Here is a 21,634-nt window from a genome sequence, read left to right on the forward strand (position 1 = left end):
AATAGCATTTGCGACTCTTGCTATTAGGAAGGAGCGTCCCTTCCTAATAGTGAGTGAACATGCTTTGTACTAGTGTTTAGCAACCGCATTGGTAGCTGCAAAACACTTGCAGTTTACCCCCTACTTCAAGTACGTGGTAAACTGAGTATGTTGGAAAATATTTTTTAAGAGCAGGCAGTGGTCCCAGAGACACCTGCCTGCCCTTAAAAAAATAAAAAATGAATAATGTGGCCGCCTGCTTCTGGATTTTTTTCGTTCCTGCTAGGCGTTCAAGATTCGTTCGCGCCTCATTACTCGGTCGGCTCCTGTCGCACTCCTTATTCACTCTGCCACCGCGGTTCCCAACATTCTTTCTTTCTTTCTTTCTTTTTTTTAGTTATTCAGTCGACTCGTCTCGTGCATACTGATCCCAGCTGCCAGGCAGAGCGAATCTTGAACGCCTAGCAGGAAAAAAATAATCCAGAAGCAGGCGACCACATTATTCATTTTTCAAGTGGAAAATCCATGCAACACAGATACCAGGTTCGATCAGCTAATGTTACTAAGTCCCTCACATGACTAGTTGAGAGTTGTACCACTATGTTGCTGAACCCAGCAATGGTTCTTATAGAAGACCAAAGAATGTCTGCACACAAAGTGTATAAGAAGCCCTGATGAAAGTTCCTCAAGTGGGAATGGAACTAGAAATGCATCGGCATTTCTAAAAGTGTTTTTGCATCTCTAAAAATGTTTCTTATAAAAGACAAACAATAGGTCATTGGTTGACTTCCAAAGAAATGATATAATTTACAAAAGTTGCAGTGTTATTGTAAATATAGTGTGGCTAGGAATTCGTACAAGATTGCAATACTGTATATAGAAAGATTTATATGTTTAAGTATATAGTCTAATGTCAAATTGTTTGTTACCTGTTTAAAGTAAAGTTCGGTTTCACAAACCAGTAGCCAGGTAATCCCCCTATTGTTTACAAGGTGACCTTGAAAGCATTAAACTGCATCAGGCTAGAACCTTTGCTCATGCTCCTTCACATTGCTGCAGGCAAACCTTTATCAGACAGCAGCCTGTCTGCTCTTGTAATACATTTTATGAAAGCTGTAAGCACTTGGGGGCATTCACCTTTTAGACAAAAGAGTAAGGCATGGCAGCATGTTCTGATTTTTTTTTTTTTTTAAAAAGGAGTTTTATATAGTGCGAACTTGACCCGAAGGTATCAGGTATCAGAGAGCTTTACATGAGCACCAGTTGCATTACATAAGGACACATTAATTTTTGTTAGGCACTGGGAGATTTAGTGATTTGCCCACTATCAAAGGATGTTGAGTGTCGTTACCGAGATTCGAACCCGGTTTCCTAGATTTGAGGTCCACCGCCCTAGACATTAGGCCACACCCTCTTCCCTGATGCGGTTCTGATTAAACAAGTTGTGCAGCAAAGCCTTTCGTTCAGTCAAAAGCTTGGGCAAATTGATACAGTATGAGGCAGACTTTCCATATGCTGATGACTAAGGCTGCACTTAGAACATAGAGGTTTCAATGACCATTTTGGCAGGCAATCAGTAGTTTGACACAAGCCAAAACACAGGTGTAGCAACTTGAATTTTAAAAAGAATCTCATTAAAGCAGTTAAGTATTACTGCAGGTAGGGTTGTTGTAAGAGTCAATGACCGTCCATGCATGGCTCATTTTACTAAAGCCTTTCTTGTCCCTATTCCATGAGATCTTTATTTGTTTATTTAGAGATGTTTTGAAAAGAACTTGCAAGAGGGTAGATTCTCATAGTTCATTTGCTGCAAGGTCATTCAAGGCCAGATCAAAAGCCCGTGTCCAGCTTTTTGTTTTTTTGAATGGCAATTTGAATTCCAATCTATATCTAGGAACGCTGTGTCGTCTGATCGGACAGTCTTATTAGTGATATATATTTAAGTAGGGAGCCGCGTTGAGCTAACACTTGGTTAAGCCGACCAAATTCCAACCACAACCTGGCTAGGGATTTTTTTATGATAGTTGAAAAAGAATGCGAAATGTCATACTTTGTGCAGAGTTAAGAAAGGACCCAAATTTTGCCAGGAAAGTCACTGTGCCAAAACTAATTATTGGGATAAGTTTGGCTATTATCACCGCAAGAAGAGGTGTCAAAGTTGGGCTTTGCAATTTGCAGTGTAAGTACTGAAAAGTAGCAATTAAGGAGGCGGTCTTTGGTTTTAATGAATTTTGATGCAAACGATAAGGCAAGCAATCCTGCAGCCAAACAAAGATATTTATAGCAAGAGCTTCCTGAGACCGGCAGGATGCCTAGGAACCAGCTACTTTTCTTCCCAACCTTCCTTCCAAAAACACAATCTGAGTTTTTGTAAGATTCACCACCATTTCATTTTCAGCAGAGTAAGTAAGTATGGAGATTGGTTAATAGCCTCCAAACGCCCAATTCCAGTCAAGTTCATCAGAACTGCATAATCAGCAAATTGTAATGAGGTCATCTGACAGTGCCTCAGCCTTGGTGGATGGATTTGGTTGATTCAAGGTGTGCACTTAAGGCCAATGTAAACAGATTGAAAAGCTTTAGGGCAAGAACGCACCCTTGTTTCAAGACCCTCTTGACTTCTATTATGGTCGACAAGCCTTTGTTAGAACCAAGTTTGTCATTTGCCCAATTGTTTGAGTATAAAAGTGGATGGAACATAGTAATTTTGCTGGGATGTACCAGTCAGCCAATTTTCTGCATAGGGTATTACGGTTGACATAATCGAATGATTTAGAGAAATCTACAAGGCAGGTATATAAAAGCTGTTTTTTACTGATGATATATTTCTCACGATCATTGAGGGCACGACCTAGTTATCTGTGGTACTAGATTCACCTTTAAAACCTGTTTGATTAAAGGCCATTCATTTTTCTCTTACCGACCAGTGTTCCAGCTCAGCCAGCAGCAAGATAGGAAAGATTTTTGAGTCTACATCCAAAAGGGCAATCATACAGTAGCTGTCAGGGGAGCATACTGGCCTTCCTTGTGAATAGGTTAGAAAATAGAGCCACACCATGATTCTGGAACTTCCTTCTCAGATAGACATTAATTAAATATGGAATGAAAACGGGCCCACCAAAATCACAGTCTTGTTTAACAATAGCCACAGGAAGCCCATTTGGGCAAGGTGTGCATTTCTCAACTTTTTGTTTTATTTCATTCAGAGAAAAGGATAAAGGTGTTGTGTGGTGGTCCTTGTGTAACAGGAGAGGGTTTAGGTCCCGGCTTTTGTATAAAGATTCAATATGCCTCACCCATGTTTCTTCAGTGACATTATTGCCTATTGTGGCAGTTGAATCTCTATCAAGTTTGTTAATTAGAGACCGAAGAGATTTTCCAGTATTACTTTTGCAAGCTTGCATGATGTCTATCCAATCCTGTTCGGTTTGGGATCTTTTTGCTGATCAAACTGCCTTTTTTTTGTAGTCTTTACGTCGCTCACTGAATTTTTCACGCAGAAATGCGGGCTCAGGATGGGTATTAGTAGCCTTCCGTTCAGTTACCACTGCTCAACAATGAGGCTTTGATGATTTTGAGTACCATTTCCTGTTTTTCCTTGGTCGACATCTCTGCCAGGGCCATGTACTTACTAGATTTTAAGGAATACCCTTTAAGTTCATCTTGAGTCGTATCCCATGCCCTGATTGGATCTTTGAGGTCCCAGTTTAATGTTGTACTAGTCTGCCTCCACTCCTCACAACAGGCTGATGTGAGGGTGTTCCACCTGTTCCTTTGTCAATGGCAACCTGCGTCCTGTGTGCCAATAACATCATATGCTTGTACTCGCTCATTGGACTTCATGATCCTAATGATCTGTGGTGAATAGTCACTCTTGCATCTTGCAGCTATGTTGAAACTCACAATTTTATTGAAGAGGGAAAGAGTTACAAACGTGTAGTCCAAGATAGAATCTGCTTTGCAAGATTTTCTTGTGGCAGTCCTCAGAGTGTCACAGTGACAGCACCAATTGACTGCCCGGTATCCAAGAGCCTCTTGAGTGCGGAGGAGGTTGTGGTCTAATTTATTGATAAGATTGTATTTGGAAGTTTGTATCGGAATACCTCAGCGCATATCAATCCTTCTTAGGTTACAACTTCTTCTGAGGTGATTTGACAAATTGAGATTAAAATCACCTGTAAGTATTTGTGAGAATCCACTGTAGGCACCTTCCAGTTCCATGAGGAACTTTTCAATAATTGTATTTTTTGCTGCCTTTGCCTGGAGCCTGGGTTGATATAGACCTTTAAAATGATGATTGGACCAGTTTTACTTCCAAAGACCCAATTAAATATTAATAAGCCAAGTATTTGCTGCAAATTAGATTCCAAGCGGCGTAAGCTGAAAGACTTGCCCATCGTCACATAAATTGAAAGGCCACCCATAGGGTGCCCATTTTTCTTGGCTTTTTCTGCTGAGGTGAAAATTACCACATACCCTTCCAGTGGCAGTTCCTCTATTTATAATTATCTTTGTACAAAGGCTGCAAAGAACATAGTAAAATGCACCGATTTAACCACCCCAAGGGCTGAGGTCTTAAGCGCCTTTGATGGAATTTGTGAACAGATAGCAGCGGACCTGACAGTGTTATCTAAACCAAGATCTAACAAGGGGGAAAGATGGTTCGATAACAACGGTTCACGGGCCCACCGTAATTTACTTCAGGGCCTGAAAAATATACCTTGTGATAAGATTCTAATAGCCAGTCTAAGGAAGCAATATAAGTTAGCGCTCCATATACGTAAAAATGAGATCAAAGTTGAGGCATGGGATGCACTTTTATCGGTCGAAGTCCTTAAGGATAGCTCGAGATTCTGGGCTATCGTTAACACTCCACTTTTTTCTGGCCTTGAAAATGACTCTATGGAAAGCAATATTACTGAGGCACAGTGGCTTTCCCATTTTGAGGGTGTTTATGGGTCTAATGTGGATCAGGACTCCTGTGATATTTCATTATGCCAGAGGGGCTCAACTTCGCTGGTTTTTAAGGAGGAGGACAATGAAAGGGCAATAACTGAGATTTCTAGCAATAAAGCCCCTGACCGTGTGCCAGTGGATCTGTATAAATGTCACCCCAAATTTTGGTCAAAGATATTAACAAATGTTTTTAATGCTTCGGGCGCACTGGGATTCCCTGCATCTTGGTACCGGTATTTAAAAATCGGCAGAGGGGGGATCCTCGCTGTTATAGATCGATTTCATTGATTGACTCTGCTGTTGAAATACTAGGTAAGGCAATTCTAGCCAAAGTAATGGTTTGGGTAAATGATAACGATGTCCTATCCAACCTACAATACGGATTCAGGCATAACAGAAGCACCATGGATCAGTGCCTTAATCTTTATCTTTTAATAGGCAAATACACAATGGCTAAATCAGGTTCATTACATATGGCCTTTATGGACCTTTCCTCAGCATTCGATCTGGTTAACAGATCGAAGCTGTGGACCATTTTGCTTGATATGGGCATTGATCCTTGCCTGGTTTACTTTTTGGCTGATTTGCACCAGGATTTATCAGCTTCAGTTAGGGTCTCTCAAGCAGGGAATTGCACAAAGCACTTTAAATTGGGCAGGAGTGTCCGACAGGGGTGCATACTGGCACCACTACTCTTTACTCTTTATATCAATTTGCTTGAAAAATCACTAGTAGTGGCAACACCTGACGTTCCGCATGTAGAGGAACAGCAGGATGGGGTACAGTTAGCAGAAAATAGATTTCTAGGTGCCCTTCTGTCTGTACAACAATCTTCCTCAACTTTCGCTTCCCATCAGGAACTGGGGTTGGGCTATGTTTCAGATCAGTTGAGCCTAGCACCGCTGGTTTGTTGGCTTAAAACCTGGCTTAACGCAGATATTACCCTGAACCATCAGATCCCGCGGGACTGCGTTAAGCTGGACAAAGCCAGTAGTATTCCATGGCTGTCTTGTGTTAAACTCATGCTCTTTAAATTGGGGCGGCCTGATCTTTTTAATTCTCCTGAGGGGATTACAAAAGAAGATGTGACTTGGGTAAAATAACAGTTTCTGAATCTAGTGGCTTTGAATCGAGAGGAGCGGGAGCTACAGAAACCTCAGGTTAGGGCCCATTATCTGACAAAATCCTCTATGTTAATCGAGCCCTATCTGACAATTGTGACCAACATTTCCACCGCTGGCTCCTCACTAGATTTCGTTTTAATCTGATCCATTTCACGCTGGGGGATTTGCCGGGGTGGGGTAAACCAGAGGATGCTGCTCGGTGCCTGTGTGATAACCATTCCCCACAGGATACATTGCACTTTATGATGATTTGCCGTTACTTCAATGATATTCGCAGGACGTTTTTAGTCCCCTTATTGAAGGATGAAGGCTTTTTACAGGTTAGACCAGCGTTGCTTTACCTTCAGATGTTTAACAGTACTTGAGATATTTTTAATATTGCTAGTTTCCTTGTTGCTGCTGTTCGCCTCAGGAAAGGGAACATTTCTATGATAATTCATGCTTAAAGCCCATACATCTATATTTTAAGGAAATTTTATATAATTCGACACATTATGTTTTATTACTGATGAATTTTACTGTTAATGTGTTTTATTTGTCTAGTGGTTTTTGTATTTTTTGTGCTGTACTTTTATCATTTTAATTAATCGAATAAAGTGGATTGACTGACTGACTCTATTTATGATGTCTCTTGAAGACAGGCCACATCAAGCCTCCTTAAATGCGACTTGAGTTCTGGATCTGAGTTTTTTAACTACTGCTATGTTCCATGAAATAATGTACATGGATCATGGTGTCTTTTGGAAAGGCTTACTATCACAACAGATTATGTTTTGCCTGGCCAAAAGGAAGTTGTTGTGCTGAGTATTTTATCATATTGAATTTATCAGAATATTTCACAAAACAGTGTCAATCAATTTTATTTTAATTAAGATTAGATGATAGCCAGTTCCAATTGGCGGATTGGAAAATTGTAGAATTGAAAAACCAACAATGGTAGCCTAGTTAACAATTTAGTGAGATTGTAACAGAATCTATTAGGGTAGTCTGCTTAGCTCCACAAGCACCTAATGCACTTTTCAGCAATGTGGTGGTTTTCTTCAAGTTCTGCTAAGCCCAATATTTATCCTTCTCCATTGGTTTCCATTCTTAGACATCGGCTAGTAGCATAATGGAGTACTTTTCCTTGGGCAAGAATGATATTGATATTCCCCATTCAGCAAAAACGTCATGTTTTTAAAGTACCAATTTTGCTGCTGCAGCTGAAGTCCAGGTTACTTCATAGGGGTCCACTGGTTTTAATTCAACTGCTTCAATGCTCGAGGAAGAGAGATGATGCAGATCTTCCTGTGTGGCTAAAAGTCTCAGAATATTACGCCTACTTAAGATGTCACTGCTGCCCCGGGATTTGTACTGACGTTGAAATACAGTCTTAGTATTTACATTTGTAGTGCGCTACTGTTACCAAAAGGTGTCCTGGGGCTAATAACCATCTGCCTGCAATGTGAGAGAGAGATCTGGGGTTGGGAGAGGAGAGAAGAGAGGGATGGAAGGAAGGGGGTGAGAGGAAAGGGGCATGGGTAAACTGCTTAACTCTGCACAAGACCGCCACAGTTTGAAGGGACCCTTGCTGCTCCCGGCCATGGCCAGGTGAGCTTCTAATGTGGCAGCGCGTATTCCTGCGGAGTGGGAGGTCCTTCACAGAGGTTGACTAGACATCTTTCTGATGTTAATTGCTGTATTTTGGTTATAAACTGGTACTGATGGGGTGAAATCTTTCCTCAGTGTTACTGTGTTTAAAACATTTCAAAATAATAAAGCAATGCTACCCCAAAATATGCAGCATCACAGAACATTATTTACATTTTCTACTCACACAATTTAGTCAAGCCTGTCGCATAATTTGGTCCTCACCTTCCTCATAATTCCAGTAGCCCTGCCTAGAGGTTTAGAAATTTTTGTCAGGAGGGGGTCCTTACGCTTGAAAATGTTGACAGGGGGGTCTCGGCAACCAAAAGTTTGAAGACCTCTGCACTAGGGGGTTGTATGGCCAAGGCAAATATAAGGGGAGATAGCAAAAAACCTTGCCGATTGCCTTTACCAATTGAGAAAGGAGCCAAAAGGGTGCCATTGACTTGAACTTAAGCACATGGGTGTGATTACAGAATCTGGATGTACGACTGGAAGCTGAGCCCAAACCCAATTTTCATTAGTACTACCTCCAGAAAAGACCAGTCGACAGAGTCGAAGGCCTTCTCAAAATTCATAAGCAATAAGGTAGTAGGATCTCTCAGGTTGGAGAGGCTTGTTACAGAGATTTGGGCTCTGTGGATACAGTGTCTGGTGCCGCAGTGCAGCATAAACCCTAAATGATCTGGGTGGACCAGATATGGCACCAGTCTTAGGAGTCTGTTTGCCAGGACATTAGCATAAATCTTAAGCTCTGTATTGGTAAGAGATATCAGTCAATAACATGTACAGCATTCAGGGAGGTGACCTGATTTATATAACACTACAACAGTTGCCAGGTCAAGTTCCGGGGGAAATGGCCATTTGTTATCACTTCTTGGTAAATGACCAGATGGGGAGGGGTATCAGGAGTAACTGACAAAGGCAATAGTATTCAACTGGGTACCTGTCTGGGATGGGAGTTTTACAGAGTTCATATCTTTTGGAGCAAGCCTAATTTAATCTTGCGGGATAGGTTGTCAAGTGTCAGACGATCACCTGATAAGTGGTGCAGAGACATCCTGAGGGGGCATTTGGTTCCGTTGCTGCATATAGAAAGTGGGAATATGTTGCAAATGTGGCTGAAATGTCTGCAGCATTAGACCGCTTCTACCCTTGGTTTTCTATATGGATGAGATCAATCGTAAGGCTGTTTCTTTCGTCGCTAGCCAGGACAAGCAGCTAAGTGGGCAAAGGCCCAAGTATAGCACAGAGCCTGGGTGGCAGAGTGGGCTAGAAACCAGACTTCATTTAAGCCATCTAGCTGAAAACTCACTAATTTTCCAATGCCCAGTCCTCTTAATTCAGCAACTTATTACTGTAAAGTATTTAATGCTAACCTGTGCCAGGCTTGCTTGGTTCTAAAATAAAACAAGAGTATATTTTTGATACAAAAACAATTGGCCTAGAATTCAGTTCTTGAGTGTGTGAATTCATTTGCTGACTGAATGTGTACATCAAATGCTTAACATTGTCCTCTGATACTGCCTTACTGCTCGACCACTCTACCACAAATAGAGAGCAAGGTTCTATCTAACTTTAACCTCTGCCTACCTCTGGGTTCACCTGGACACTATACCGCGTTTTGGTGTAGTATATATAGAGCCAGTTTCCTACAGTGAAAGCTTCCAAGTAAACTGGGGTTGGAGTGAAGTGTGTATGGCTATGCACTGTGGTGTAACCCTAAGCCATATGGAAAAATATCTACAGCGGGCAGGTGCAAGGGACACACAAGAAATGTGAAGGAGTGCAATGAGGTATCTCAATGAATGAAACCTGGGCTCTGCACTGACTATGCGCCACCTCCATGCAAATGAGGGTGAGCTCCTTTGGTATCATGCCAGTTCTGTGCAGCGCTACGATCTATATTCCAGAAAGGGTAGCGCAGGCACCTGAGGCCAATTCTGTAATACCATAGTGCACGTTGCATGCCTAGGGAACTTTATATATTACAGCCTCTGGATTCTTTTTCTAAAGTACTTCAATCACCAAATATGTAATAGAAAAAGCATTCTCTCATGGTGCAAGGAGTTTCTTATAAAGGAATTTAGTTCAAAACATTTCAAAAGCCGAATTATATTTGGCAGCACTCAAAACAGGACTGGAACTGGCAAATGAACAGTTATCAAGCTAAGAAAATGAAATGCTGGAAGAAATAAATAGTCATCAAGTTTTGCTTTGCTTTATGAACTGCAACTTTGAAAAAGATAGACACATTGACCAGAATGCACAGGGAAGGGCTACAGGGCTGTGTTTAACTTAAAACCCACAAATGAAAATTATTAGTTAGTACCAGTTCTATTATGAGTATTGGCTAATGGGCGGTTCTGACTTTTGCATAAAATGGTTCCCAGGGCCAGTGGCTATGTACTAGCAGGACATGACATTTGCTGTAACATGCTGTTTGATGAGCAGTTAAGAAGGCACTGGTATTTAAAGGCCATACTGCTAACAGGTTTGGTACTCAGTGCCTGCTGTGTTTCACCAAAGGGCTCACAAAGAGAACAACGCATGTGTCGGGGTCTAGGAAATGAAAGATTTGAAGAAATCAATAGTTATCAAGCTGACAAAATTACATTTTGGAAGAAATTAATAGATTTCAAACGTTGCTGTACTGGATGAATTGCATCTTTGCAAGCAAAAGATGGACCACATTGACCAGAATGCCCTGGAGGGCTAGTTAGTCGCATTTCACATGAAACCCATAACTGAAGATTATTGATAAGTGCCAGTCCTGGTTTGAGTGCTGCTAGATGGCTAGTTTCTAATGTTTTCAAAGAAAATGTAAGACTTGACTAATTACAGTGGTACATGTAAAGAGGATGAAAAATGTAGTTTATTGACCTAGGATATAAGATCAGTAGATTGCCTCTATGTGGATGACATCCTCCTTTTTCTACGCCAGTCGCAAACTTCCGGGCCCCTTATCCTTCAAACTCAACACCTCTACGGTGAGGCCTCCGGGTCAACTGGACCAAATCACACCACGTCCCAAAAAAGGGGGATGCTTTGACTGTAAACTGGGAGTCTCAGCTACCAGTTTGTAGTCTTAGCTTCAAATACTTAGACATCCATGTCGCCTTCAAGTCGGTCTGAACTGGAGCCTCAACCTCTGCTCTTGAGCCACGTACCCAACCTGGCATGCTTAAATGGGCTAATCTAACCTTCTGCATTCTGAGGTGCATGGCCCTCTTCAAAATTATTAGTATGCCTTGGATGTTGAATGTCTTGCAGAATTATCCACTGTTCATACTCTTGACCCAGAAGCACTGCAGGATTGACCGGTGGGAATACTATTGTATACTTGTGCCTTAGAATGAGGGTTAGAACTATTGGCTGCACAGGAGCAATGGCTTTTACATTTACTCATCAACAGTGCTTAAGGTGTGTTTTCCCTTACATTTCCTTGTTATTGTATTCGCTACCACATCGTGGCACTTGTATAAGCTCAATAAAATCTGTTTATCAAAAAAAATCATCAGTAAATCGGTTCTTAGCAAGCCTACAGATTTGAATTTTGTTTTGGAAATATAGTAGATATTTAGAGAAATATTGTGCCTATAGCATTTTCCATTCTAAACATGCGTAGGGGTTTTACTGGGTTACACAAAGAACTTCAAAAGAACAAAGCTTTATTAAAAAATGCTTGATGGTAGAGAGAAAATCGTTTCCATATTCAGGAGCAATCTTTAACCAGTCATTAAAGATCTGCAGAACTCCTAATGTGCAATACTTATTCCATTTTTGCCCATGTTTTTGTTGAAACCATGTGAATTACAATTAAGGTAGGTATAACTAGATTTTGACATTGACATAAATATTTAGACGAAATACACTAAGATAAAGTATATCTTAAGAAACAAAAAGGAGACACTTTTGTGCTCTGTCAAGTGTTTTGTCGCAGCCCATCCAGCGAAGAAAAATTGTAGAATAGAATAAAATAAAATTGTCCCCATGTGAGAAGATTATTTGTGTCTGTGTTTCCAAGGGGCCATTGTCCTTCCCCTTTGAGTGATTCATTTTGAGGTGCTTGGGAGGACCCTTTGAAGGTGGCCTTCTGATGGTAAGCACTGCACTTTTCATAAAAATACAAAACGTCTTGCATTTGAGGTGTGGCATCAGACCAGGGTGTGCCGGTAGAGTTGAAGGTGAGTAAGTTTAATCTGAAATGGGAAGTGGTTATTCAGGCTATTGTAATCACCAATAGTAATCTGCCCAGATTCAACATGCTATTTTTTCTGATACAAGCTTCTTACTGTCAGCCACTCCATGATCAATGTACTCTCTTACTGATCTCTTTGTCGCTCTGCTGAATTCTGGATGCCGACATTACCTAGCAAACCACTTGAAGCCCTTTAAGTTTTGAGGTAATTGTCTATTGCTGTAGGATTGAGTTACTATCTCAAGTCGTAATTTACTACCATAAAAGTAATCCGGGAGCATTATCAAGCGCTGAGAACAATACACAACTATGAGGGTGATTCCAAAAAAGAAGTCCAAAGTAAAAAAATATTCTACGGTATATTTCATTTTCAGTTTCCATTTCTAATACGTTCTCTATGGTTTCCTACCAGTCTGAAAGGGTCTATATCATAACTGTATGTAGGTATATGTTTACATGGTATTTCAATAGCACTAACCTAGCCTAAAGGAAGCAGACTGCTAAACAGTGAAAGACAAGCATCAACTTAATTAGTAATAGGAGCAGAAATTGGGTTGTGGACGTTTGATGCATTGTGATGTAGTGTTTTTCAAAGACGCGAGTCTTCAACTCTTGAGGTGGTCTTGGTGGATACGGGGATGTTGTTCCAGATCCTGGGTACACAGATGGAAAAGGTCTGCTTAGTCTGATGGTGTCCTGGCTGCAGGTGTGCAGAGAACTACCAGAGAGTGTGAGATTGCCCACAAGATAAGCAGGGGTCCTGGTTGTGATGGCTTTACAGATGATGCAGCTGTTTTTAAAAAATGGTGATGCCAGCAAAGGAAGCCAATGGAGTTCCATCGGCGTGGGGGTGGTGTGATCAAATTTCTTAAGGCCCTTGATGAGATGTGCTGTGGTGTGTAGAATTCCCATAAGGAGTGCCATGCCAATGTGGCGTCTGTAAGACCATGGAGTAGGGTATTATCACTACTGAGATGCAAGAGTATCTGGGCTAGAACAGTAGTTCAAGTTCTGAAGTCACTGTCTGAAAGAAAAGTTTTACTTTTCTTTTTATAGAAGAGAGAGCTGGTACCAGGCCATCTTTGTGTTTTTTGGCAATGTGTTCCTTGAGGATGAGATTGGTGTGCAGGGTGAATCAGAGTGACATGGCAATCGGCGAAAGCTGAGATTATAAGCTGTCAAACTTCATGTCATCTAGCTAGGTTTGCACTATATCTTGCTTGTTGGTCTTGGTTGGGTTCGGCTTCAGGTAGGAGCTGGACATCCAGGTCTGGATGATTCTCAAGCACTATTTGATGCATTGGATGTCTGAAGCAGAGCAGACTTCAAAGTAGAGTTGTGTATCATCGAAATATTAGTTAATCTTGATGGTTCCTGGGAGTAGAGCAACAAACTACTCCATGTAACAGGTAATCGTAAGCAAAATTATTTAGGGGAATAATTGTATTATATTGTGTAGGAAGCTGGCTCTGTATATGGCATTACCACTAGGTGGTAATACCATGCACAAAGTCATGGGGTTCCCTAAACGTGTACAGGGCTCAATGTAAAACCCAAAGTGCTCTATTAGTGGTAGTGTTAGGGAGCAGCCTTAGGCCTAACACAGAGGAGTGTAGCACATTTATTGCACAACAGTGATCAATAACGAACACACGATTCAAGAAGGAGATCCAGGCCATTTTAAGAAAAAATTACAGTTTGTATTTTATTTTAATACCAAGATCTTCGCAATAAGGTAAGACATTTTTAAATAAAAATACTTTTCACTTTGAAAATTCGACACTTAGAAACTTTGCAGTACAGTTCAGTGTTAGCCTATGGGGAAAACAATATTGTGGTTAAACAGGTAAGTAATGCACTTACAATCCCAGTCTTTGGAACCAAAGGACAGCAAGGGCTAGGGTCAGGTAAGTACCAAAACAGCACCAAGTGGCACAGTGGTGGTCGGATGCAGCGGTCAAAATCGGACTTAGTCCCAATGCTTTCCAATGGAGACGGGGGAGCCTGGAGCCGTACTGCTTGCATATAAGTAGACCGGTTGTAGAGGCCAAGTTTGAGGGTTAGGTTAAGCACAGGGACAACCACAAAGCAGCACCAAACATAGACCACCAGCGGCACAGGGCAGGCCAGGTGCAGGGTGCAGTTTCGAGGTCTGGCACCCAATACTTTCAATGGGTATTCTTCTTTGGGCAAACAGGCTGCAGGCGTGGCACAGGATGTTGTAGGAGGGAGAAGAATGACAGCAAAGGTAAGTAGAGATGTTGGAGGTCATAGGGGAACCATTGGTTCAACTCAACAAGGCCCAGGGGCTTTGGGTGAGGGGGTGCCTTTCGACATTGGCGTCTTCTTACCGGAGGGGGGCGGCGGGAGCCTCTCGATTCACACCTCAGGTGCCGCCGTGGAGATCAGGAGAGGTCAGCCAATGCAGGACACAGGGTCAGGATCGCTGGGGAGACTTCACTGCACAGGTGAGCCATTCAGACTCGGGCCGGGGGCGTCAGGTGCAGAGTGGGCAGTGATCGCGCTTCCAGCTAGATCCGGAGCCCCTGGAGTCAGTTTCTTCGGACAGGTCCGCTGTCCCGGGGAGATTGGAGTCTTTTTCTAAGGCAGCAGTCCTCCCAGGGTTTTCAGAGGTCACTGAATCCAAGACGGTTGCAGGTTCGCAGAAGCTCGAGACTTGCCAGTAGGTTTGAGGCCAAGACTGTCGTCGTCTTCAGTCTTCTCTGCAGGGTCCCCTTCTTGTTTTGTAGGTCATTGCAGATCTAGTTCCTAGGTCTCTGGGAGCCACCTAAATACTAGGGGTGTTTTAGGGGAGTAGCAGGTAGGGCCAATGTGCACCTTACCTGTGGTGACTACATCCTCTATTATGCCATCCTCCTGTGGGAGGTATCATAGACCTAGCCTAGACTGGAAGGATCCCCCCCATCTTCAAGATGGTGAGGACTGAAAGATATGCTTCTCCCCGTCTCCCCCACCTTAGGGGTGGATTTGGTAGAGGTGGACACACCTCCTATTCTTTTGAGTTTTCCTGCCCAAAGTGGAGGTGTAAACTATGGGCTGCCATCTGCTACTAGCAGCAGAGGCTGGGGGTTGCATTACAAAGGGGGCAGGCCTTTGAAGCTTCTTCCTTCAAGCACTGGCCCATCCTGGGGGAAACCGTGTGACGCCTACACCCAGGATGTGCATTGTTCCTGGTCCCAGAGAGCAGGGGCTCTCTACCCAGGGGTCCAGAAACTTGTCTGGTGGTGGCTGGCTGCCTGAAGCCGGTCAGAGACCACACCAGGGTTGGTAGATTTTTAGGGGACACATCTCAGGTGCCCTATGAGTGCATGGTTCAATAAATCCCACACTGGTATCAGTGTGGATTTGGTGCCAAACACTCCTGTGTTCAGTGTGGCCATCATGGTGCTTTGCTGCCTTGTGGCTTGGTTTGCACTACAGAAATACTTTATATATACATCATACTACCTTCTGACCCCAAACATGATACACATTCAGTCAAAACCTTGTCACGTCCACACAAATAAATGGAAAAACCAGCTAATATCAAACAAACACAAGTTCTTTTTTAAAGTGACTTGTCTGGCCCATTGTGTGTGGCAAAGTGGAAAAAGATGTTGAAGCCTTGTCTCCAAGCAGGTGTTAATTGCCATTGATTAAGATGTGGTATCACTTTCTAAACATTATTTTATCAAAGAAACCAACCTGCCTGCTGATTCTCACATCAAGGCGATGCCATTGTCGGTCAGCGACATTTACTCCTGCAGGGAACGTCAGGACTAGAGAACCTGCTCCATGGTTCATTTTCAGCACCGGGGTCCCATTTGAAAGTTCTAACAGAGAAAGAAAATGTAATTTAAAAAGATAATGATAGTTTAGTGTTATTTATATACCAGACACATTCCATTCAAATTGTTACATGCCAGGTCCTCAAGCAATCTGGGTTACTTGCTGCCATATATAATGTTTGGGAGAGCCCGACGCTAGTCAAGCTCCCAACCAAATTGTAGGATTGTTCACATTTCAAAGTGACTTGTGTCTAAATGTGGATTAGCAGATGTTGGGAATTGAGTTACTGGTTGAGGGGGGTGAAACAATACTCAAGCAGCAACCACAATACCCATCAGGGTGAAGTCACAAGCAAAATCTAAATTAACCTTTGCTTAACTCTCCGGTAGCTTAGCACAATGCAGAAAGGCTTAAATAAGAGGCAATGTGTAAAGTATTAATGCAGCTATACAAACAGTAATACAGTGAAAATACCACAAGAAAAAAATCCTACTCCAAAGTTATGTGACAGCAAAACAACGAAAATCTAATTAGTAGACCTGGAGATATGCAGTTCTAAAGATTTAAGTGAAAACAGTGCTTAAAAGCACAAAGCGCCTATTGTGCTTGTCGGATCACGCTAGGTTGGGACAAAGTCACAAGTTCAGGCCGATCACGATGGAGTGTGGGCCAGATACAGAGACCAAGTTAGACCCGCTGAACAAAGCACCTTAAATCCGGCTGGCCAAGCATTGCAAGGTCTTGCACAGAAGATGTATCGTGCAGCAGAGGTTTTGATTAACTGCGGGGCAGCAATGCGAAGCTGCTTTGTCGAGATGCATTGCAGAGGTAGTTCCAAAGGGCTGCAATGCGAGATCCTGCATCCTGCAGTGGCAGTTCAGAGGAGCTGTGGAGCTGTGATGTGATGTCCTGCGTCAAGATGCACAACACAGCAGGGGTTCTGAGGAGCTGCAGGGCTGTAATGCAAGAACGTGCGTGAAAATGCATTATGCAGCAGCGGTTCCATTAGCGATGGATGGCGCTGCGTTGGATCTGCAGGGACCACAGCTGGACTGCCAGAGCACCTCCAGGCCCACTTCCAAGGCTCCCGGTGCTGGGGTCAAGGTGTTTGGAGCCTTTTCTGTCCCTAAGGCTCTGATCAGTAGGCCAGCCAGTAAGCCCTTGGAGTCACTCTGGTGGTCCTGGGTTCGAGATGCAGGTCCAGTTCTTTTCACTCAGACAGAATGGCAGCAGAGCAGCACAACAGTTCTTCTGAGTTTTTCATATGTCAGAGGAGTACTGAAGAGTTGGGTCTGAGGGTCCAATATTCATACTTTGGGCCAGTTTTGAAGTAGGAGAAGGTTCTAGAGGTTTCCACCCCAAGAGGTGTTTGGAATTTCCCGCCTTCCTGCCCTGGCCACGGCTTGTCTGGAGTCACAAAAGAATAGTGTCAAACCCTTGCTAGGTGAGCTCAAAGGCTTTGTGATGTGTACGTGTGGTAGGAGAAAGCTCCACCCCCCTAACAAGTCAGAGATGGCCCATTGTGTCAATACCTATTCCCCCTTTGTCTCACTGTCTGGGAGCAATATACAAAGACCAACTGCAACCCACCCTTCTCCCCAGGTACATGAGACACTGTCAAAGTGTTAGTGGATATTGTTGAGCCCTGACTTTCAGGGTTATGCAAAGAACAACTGACCTAACTGTCACCCCTGAGGCATGATGGGAAGCCGGGGGCTGCCTTACAGGCACGGTGCCAGTTTTTTAAAAATGCTTTATTTTTTCTATGCTTTTGTTTTACAATGCAGCCTGTAGGCTAACAATGTCTGATTTATTTGCAGTTTTCATGATATATGGGTGATTTGCTCAAAACACAGAGTTCAAGTGCTACTTGCCCCAATGTGTTTTTTATATGTTTGCAAATACAGTCTCTATATGGGTGATTACATTGTTTAGCCTCCTTTTGGGAGCTGCATTGGTATGAGAAAAAATTATATATGTACATACATATATGTGGATCTAGGTATATATGTGATTTCCATATATAATTTTTATGTTATATCCGGGGTCCCCGCACATGGGTGGGAATATTCAGTGCTTATGACTTTGATGAGGATCCCCTGGAAGAGAACAAATGGTTAGGACAAAAAAATGCCAACTTTATAAGAGTGACATTTTCAAAATTGTGATGTAGAATATGACTTTACCTTCTTGCAAGTGACACTGGTCACCTGAAACATGGCCGCACAGCTCTAGAATCTATCACTGATTTTTTTTTTTCTGAATAATCTTGAAACACAAAAATCTTTATCAATAGTATTCCTTTATTAATGTTAACTATTCATATTATGTATCACTGTTGAATATGCACCCGGATCTGTCTTTCTGTGAAGCATGGGCTTCATTTCGATTAAGCACCACAATTCTTCTGAATTTTTTCTTTCTGTATTTGATATAAGGCATGAAATCTCTACTTTGAGGCATGCGTTAGACCTTCAATCACAGATGTGAGTTTGCTGGATTCAATTTGTCTTCCTCTTGTAACTTAGCATAAACTAACAAGGATTTTGTGAGATTTCCTCCCTCCTTGTTGTTTATCTTTCACAGTAGCCACGCTGGACCTCTTATCACACTACAGTACTGCACACTTGGTTGTGCTCGACGAGTAGTGGCATGGTGTGGAGAGGTGGGCCTTAGAGGGAATCCCGATTTCTCGCTTCTTGTATGAAGGCCCTTCTCCCGCCGACACTCCCCCAGGTGATGCAGGTGTTATACCATATCTGGAGTGATGCGCTGAGTGGACATGAATGGGGAAGGGACCTTACAGGGAAACACCATTGTGAGACATATGCTGGCTCCCACAAGTGTTGTCATTGAAGGGTTTCAAAGAGTGGGACCTCATTAGTATCTCCACACCGGAAAAACATCATGACATGAACTAACATTAAATCCTTTACAAGCCTTCAGACGGAGTTTGAACTCCATAGAACCCAATTTTACCACTACTACAACTCAGGCATGCATTTCAGCCTTACATATTCAGCAAGACGGAACTGCCTCAGTTCAGTCCCCTAGAGGCCAAGGTACTCTTTAGCTCATCCCCCCAATGTGGGACAAATAGTCCGCAAGATACATATTATTGGTCATACACACTCCAGACTCCTCTCCATTCCTGGGAGCAGCCTGGGCGAGGGACATCGAGCAATTAGATGATGATTATGATGATGATGATGATTGATGAGAGGCCCTAAGCTCCCACAGAGAACTGGCAATAGCCGGCCAGTTTTGGCTTTTACAGTTTAAGTATTTACATTGGGCGCACTTCAGATGTGCTAAACTTTGGCATACGGGTGTTATCCCTTCACTTTTATGCCATCGCTGTACAACCCACGAGGGAGACTTCCTCCACACTTCCTGGAGCTGCTAGAGCCTTAACCCTTTCTGGACGGGAGTTCTGGCCTGTCTGGGCAAAGTCTTGGGGTGTTCCTGAGATATGTTAAAAAAGGCTACTTAAGTGGATGGCACAATGAGTGCTGCAGGACCACTAGTAGCATTTAATTTAAAGGCCCATGGTACATGTAGTACCAATTTACTAGGGTCTTATAAGAATGCCAATAGAGTGTAAGCCAATGTTACCATGTGTTAGGGAGTGAACACATGCAAGGTTGGTAAGGTTTGGGGAAAAAAAACTTTTCTCAAGCCAAACTCCTACCTTGAGGTGGTGCAAATTTTTGACACAAAGTCCTGTCTACTTCTATCATAGATAGGGTTCTGCATCAAAACCCAGGGGTTAGTTCATAGAAATGCTCATGGAATGCCAACATGATGCAAAGTAGCCCATAGCACTATTTTGCATTACTTTAGGAAACTTTCCAAAGCAAATCCGAATTTGGGTTATTAAGTAATTCCCAACAAAATATTTTGCTCTCAATTTGTGTTAATTTTGTGGTACCGATGTACAAAGCATTTTACTGGTCACATGAGGCCCATCGGGCCATTTGGGACCACAAAATGCATTTTGCCTTGTACAGAAGACAAAATGTGACTCATTAACTTGTTACCGAATCGCATTTTGCTTTTGCGATTCGGTATGAGGAAGTGGTGTGTTTTGGGTGTTCCTTCCTAATACCGAACACCACTTGTATGTATGAATGTTTTGCGACTGGGAATACAGTTGCGAAATATTTGCCGCTCAAGGGACCACTTCCCCTGTATGAATGTAGGCCCCAGAATTTTTTAAGAGCAGGCAGTGGCCCCTCAGACCACTGCCTGCTCTTAAAAAATGAAAAGGTAGCTTTTCATTTTTTTAAAACATCCAGTTTACCTATAAGGAAAACGGGCTGCATTACAAAAAGAAAATATTGCTTTATTTAAAAAGCAATCACAGACATGGCGGTCTGCTGACCCCAGCAGGCCACCAGATCCCTGTGATTGTCGCCATTCACAATGGGTCTCAAATTGCGACCTGCCTCATGAATAATTATGTGGCAGGTCCATTTGCGATCCACTGGGAATTGCTAACAGTGTCAAACACACTATTGTACAACACAGGTTGGGATTTCCTAATAGCGAATCACAAAGATGTACTATTAGGAAATCGCAAACACGCAATTTCGTACATTTGGCCCGTGGTTCCTAATATCTCATTATCTGAAAAAGAACTTGAAGTTCAAGAGTCACTGGAGTTTTGGCCAGAAGCAGTCACACATGTAGTGTATGTAGAAGCCATTTTGAAGACCTTGTTGATCATATTTACTAAGTTTTATTCATCATACTGCTTCAAAGAAGAGGAAGCAATGATCAGATGTACTTGCTGCTATAAACATTTGGGGTCCTGTGTTCCGAAACAACCATCACCACAGGGATATCGAATTCTCGATAGTAGGTGCTTTTCGACACAACGATGCCATGTAAATTGTTTCTTTCCCTTTTCCAAACTTGCAGCTCTTTACTCTTCCCCTTTATTCATTTTTTTTGCCTCCGTTGCATAAGGAACAAGACAAATTGGAAACAATTACTACATTATGCAGTACTATTCACATTACATCTCTTAATTGACTTACAATCACCTTCAAGAACATTCCAAAAACGTATTCACTAAAGAAATAAGGCTCAGCCTCACATACACCAAGATGGCAGCCCCGGTAAGGATATAGAACATCCTCTCGCTTTCTCGTCACTGACACAAAAGATGGCTTTCAAACTACCTAGAAAAATGGCGCATTAGTACCATGCCAACATACTCACTCAAGGACAGACTGCAGCAAGGGATTTGATCAAGGACCGGATAGGGGCCGGCCCAATTTAAGGGCTAGGCACAACTGGGACTTATTTATGAGCCCATTGTAACACTTTTGCGCCACCGTTGCGTCACTTTTTGTGACATAGCAGCGGCGTAAACAATGCACCACGTTGCAGCATATTTACAAGGTGACGGATCTAGGCACAGATCTCTGTACAGGGGTGAATATATGTCATTGTTCCACATTCTGTCCATCAATTGTTCTTTTTGCATTTGTCATCCCGAGTGGGACGGGTATGCCCAGACACAGGTCCCGTGCTCTCCATGCCACTGAAGTCAAGCTATCCTAGCTGATGAGGGCTGAAAGCCCGAAACCGGTCCTAGGATGCTCGTTTCCAGTCCATGGAGGACCTGACCTGGCAGTTCGCGCTGGACTGTTCCCATTGGGCGCATGTTCAAGACTGCTTTGCATATGGCTGGGTCCAAACTGGATTGGCATGGTGAGCAAAGAAATTATGGATTTAGACCCAGATCTATGTACTGGGGTGAATGTATGACATTGTTCTGCATTCTGTCCATCAATTGTTCTTTTTTGGTTTTTTTAACCTTGTAAAACCCTGCGCCATATTATATCTGCATCAGGTATAATGTATGCAAGGTGGGCATTCCCACAAAACAAAGCCTTATAAGAGTGGCCCAGTGAAATCAATCAGATTTCACTGCGCCACTTCTAGG

At 42.7% G+C, this 21,634-nt stretch overlaps 1 protein-coding gene across 1 annotated transcript in view; it reads right to left on the bottom strand.

Annotated features, from left to right (window-relative positions):
* Window positions 1-21,634, bottom strand: part of LOC144798008 (neural-cadherin-like) — a 566,884-nt gene that overhangs the window by 229,003 nt on the left and 316,247 nt on the right. The window contains exon 23 of the mRNA XM_078668798.1: window positions 15,595-15,722. Coding sequence (XP_078524924.1) covers window positions 15,595-15,722 — 128 coding nt within the window. The remainder of the gene's footprint in view (window positions 1-15,594; window positions 15,723-21,634) is intronic.

This window comes from Lissotriton helveticus, chromosome 12, assembly GCF_964261635.1.
Source record: "Lissotriton helveticus chromosome 12, aLisHel1.1, whole genome shotgun sequence".
Classification (NCBI taxonomy): domain Eukaryota; kingdom Metazoa; phylum Chordata; class Amphibia; order Caudata; family Salamandridae; genus Lissotriton; species Lissotriton helveticus.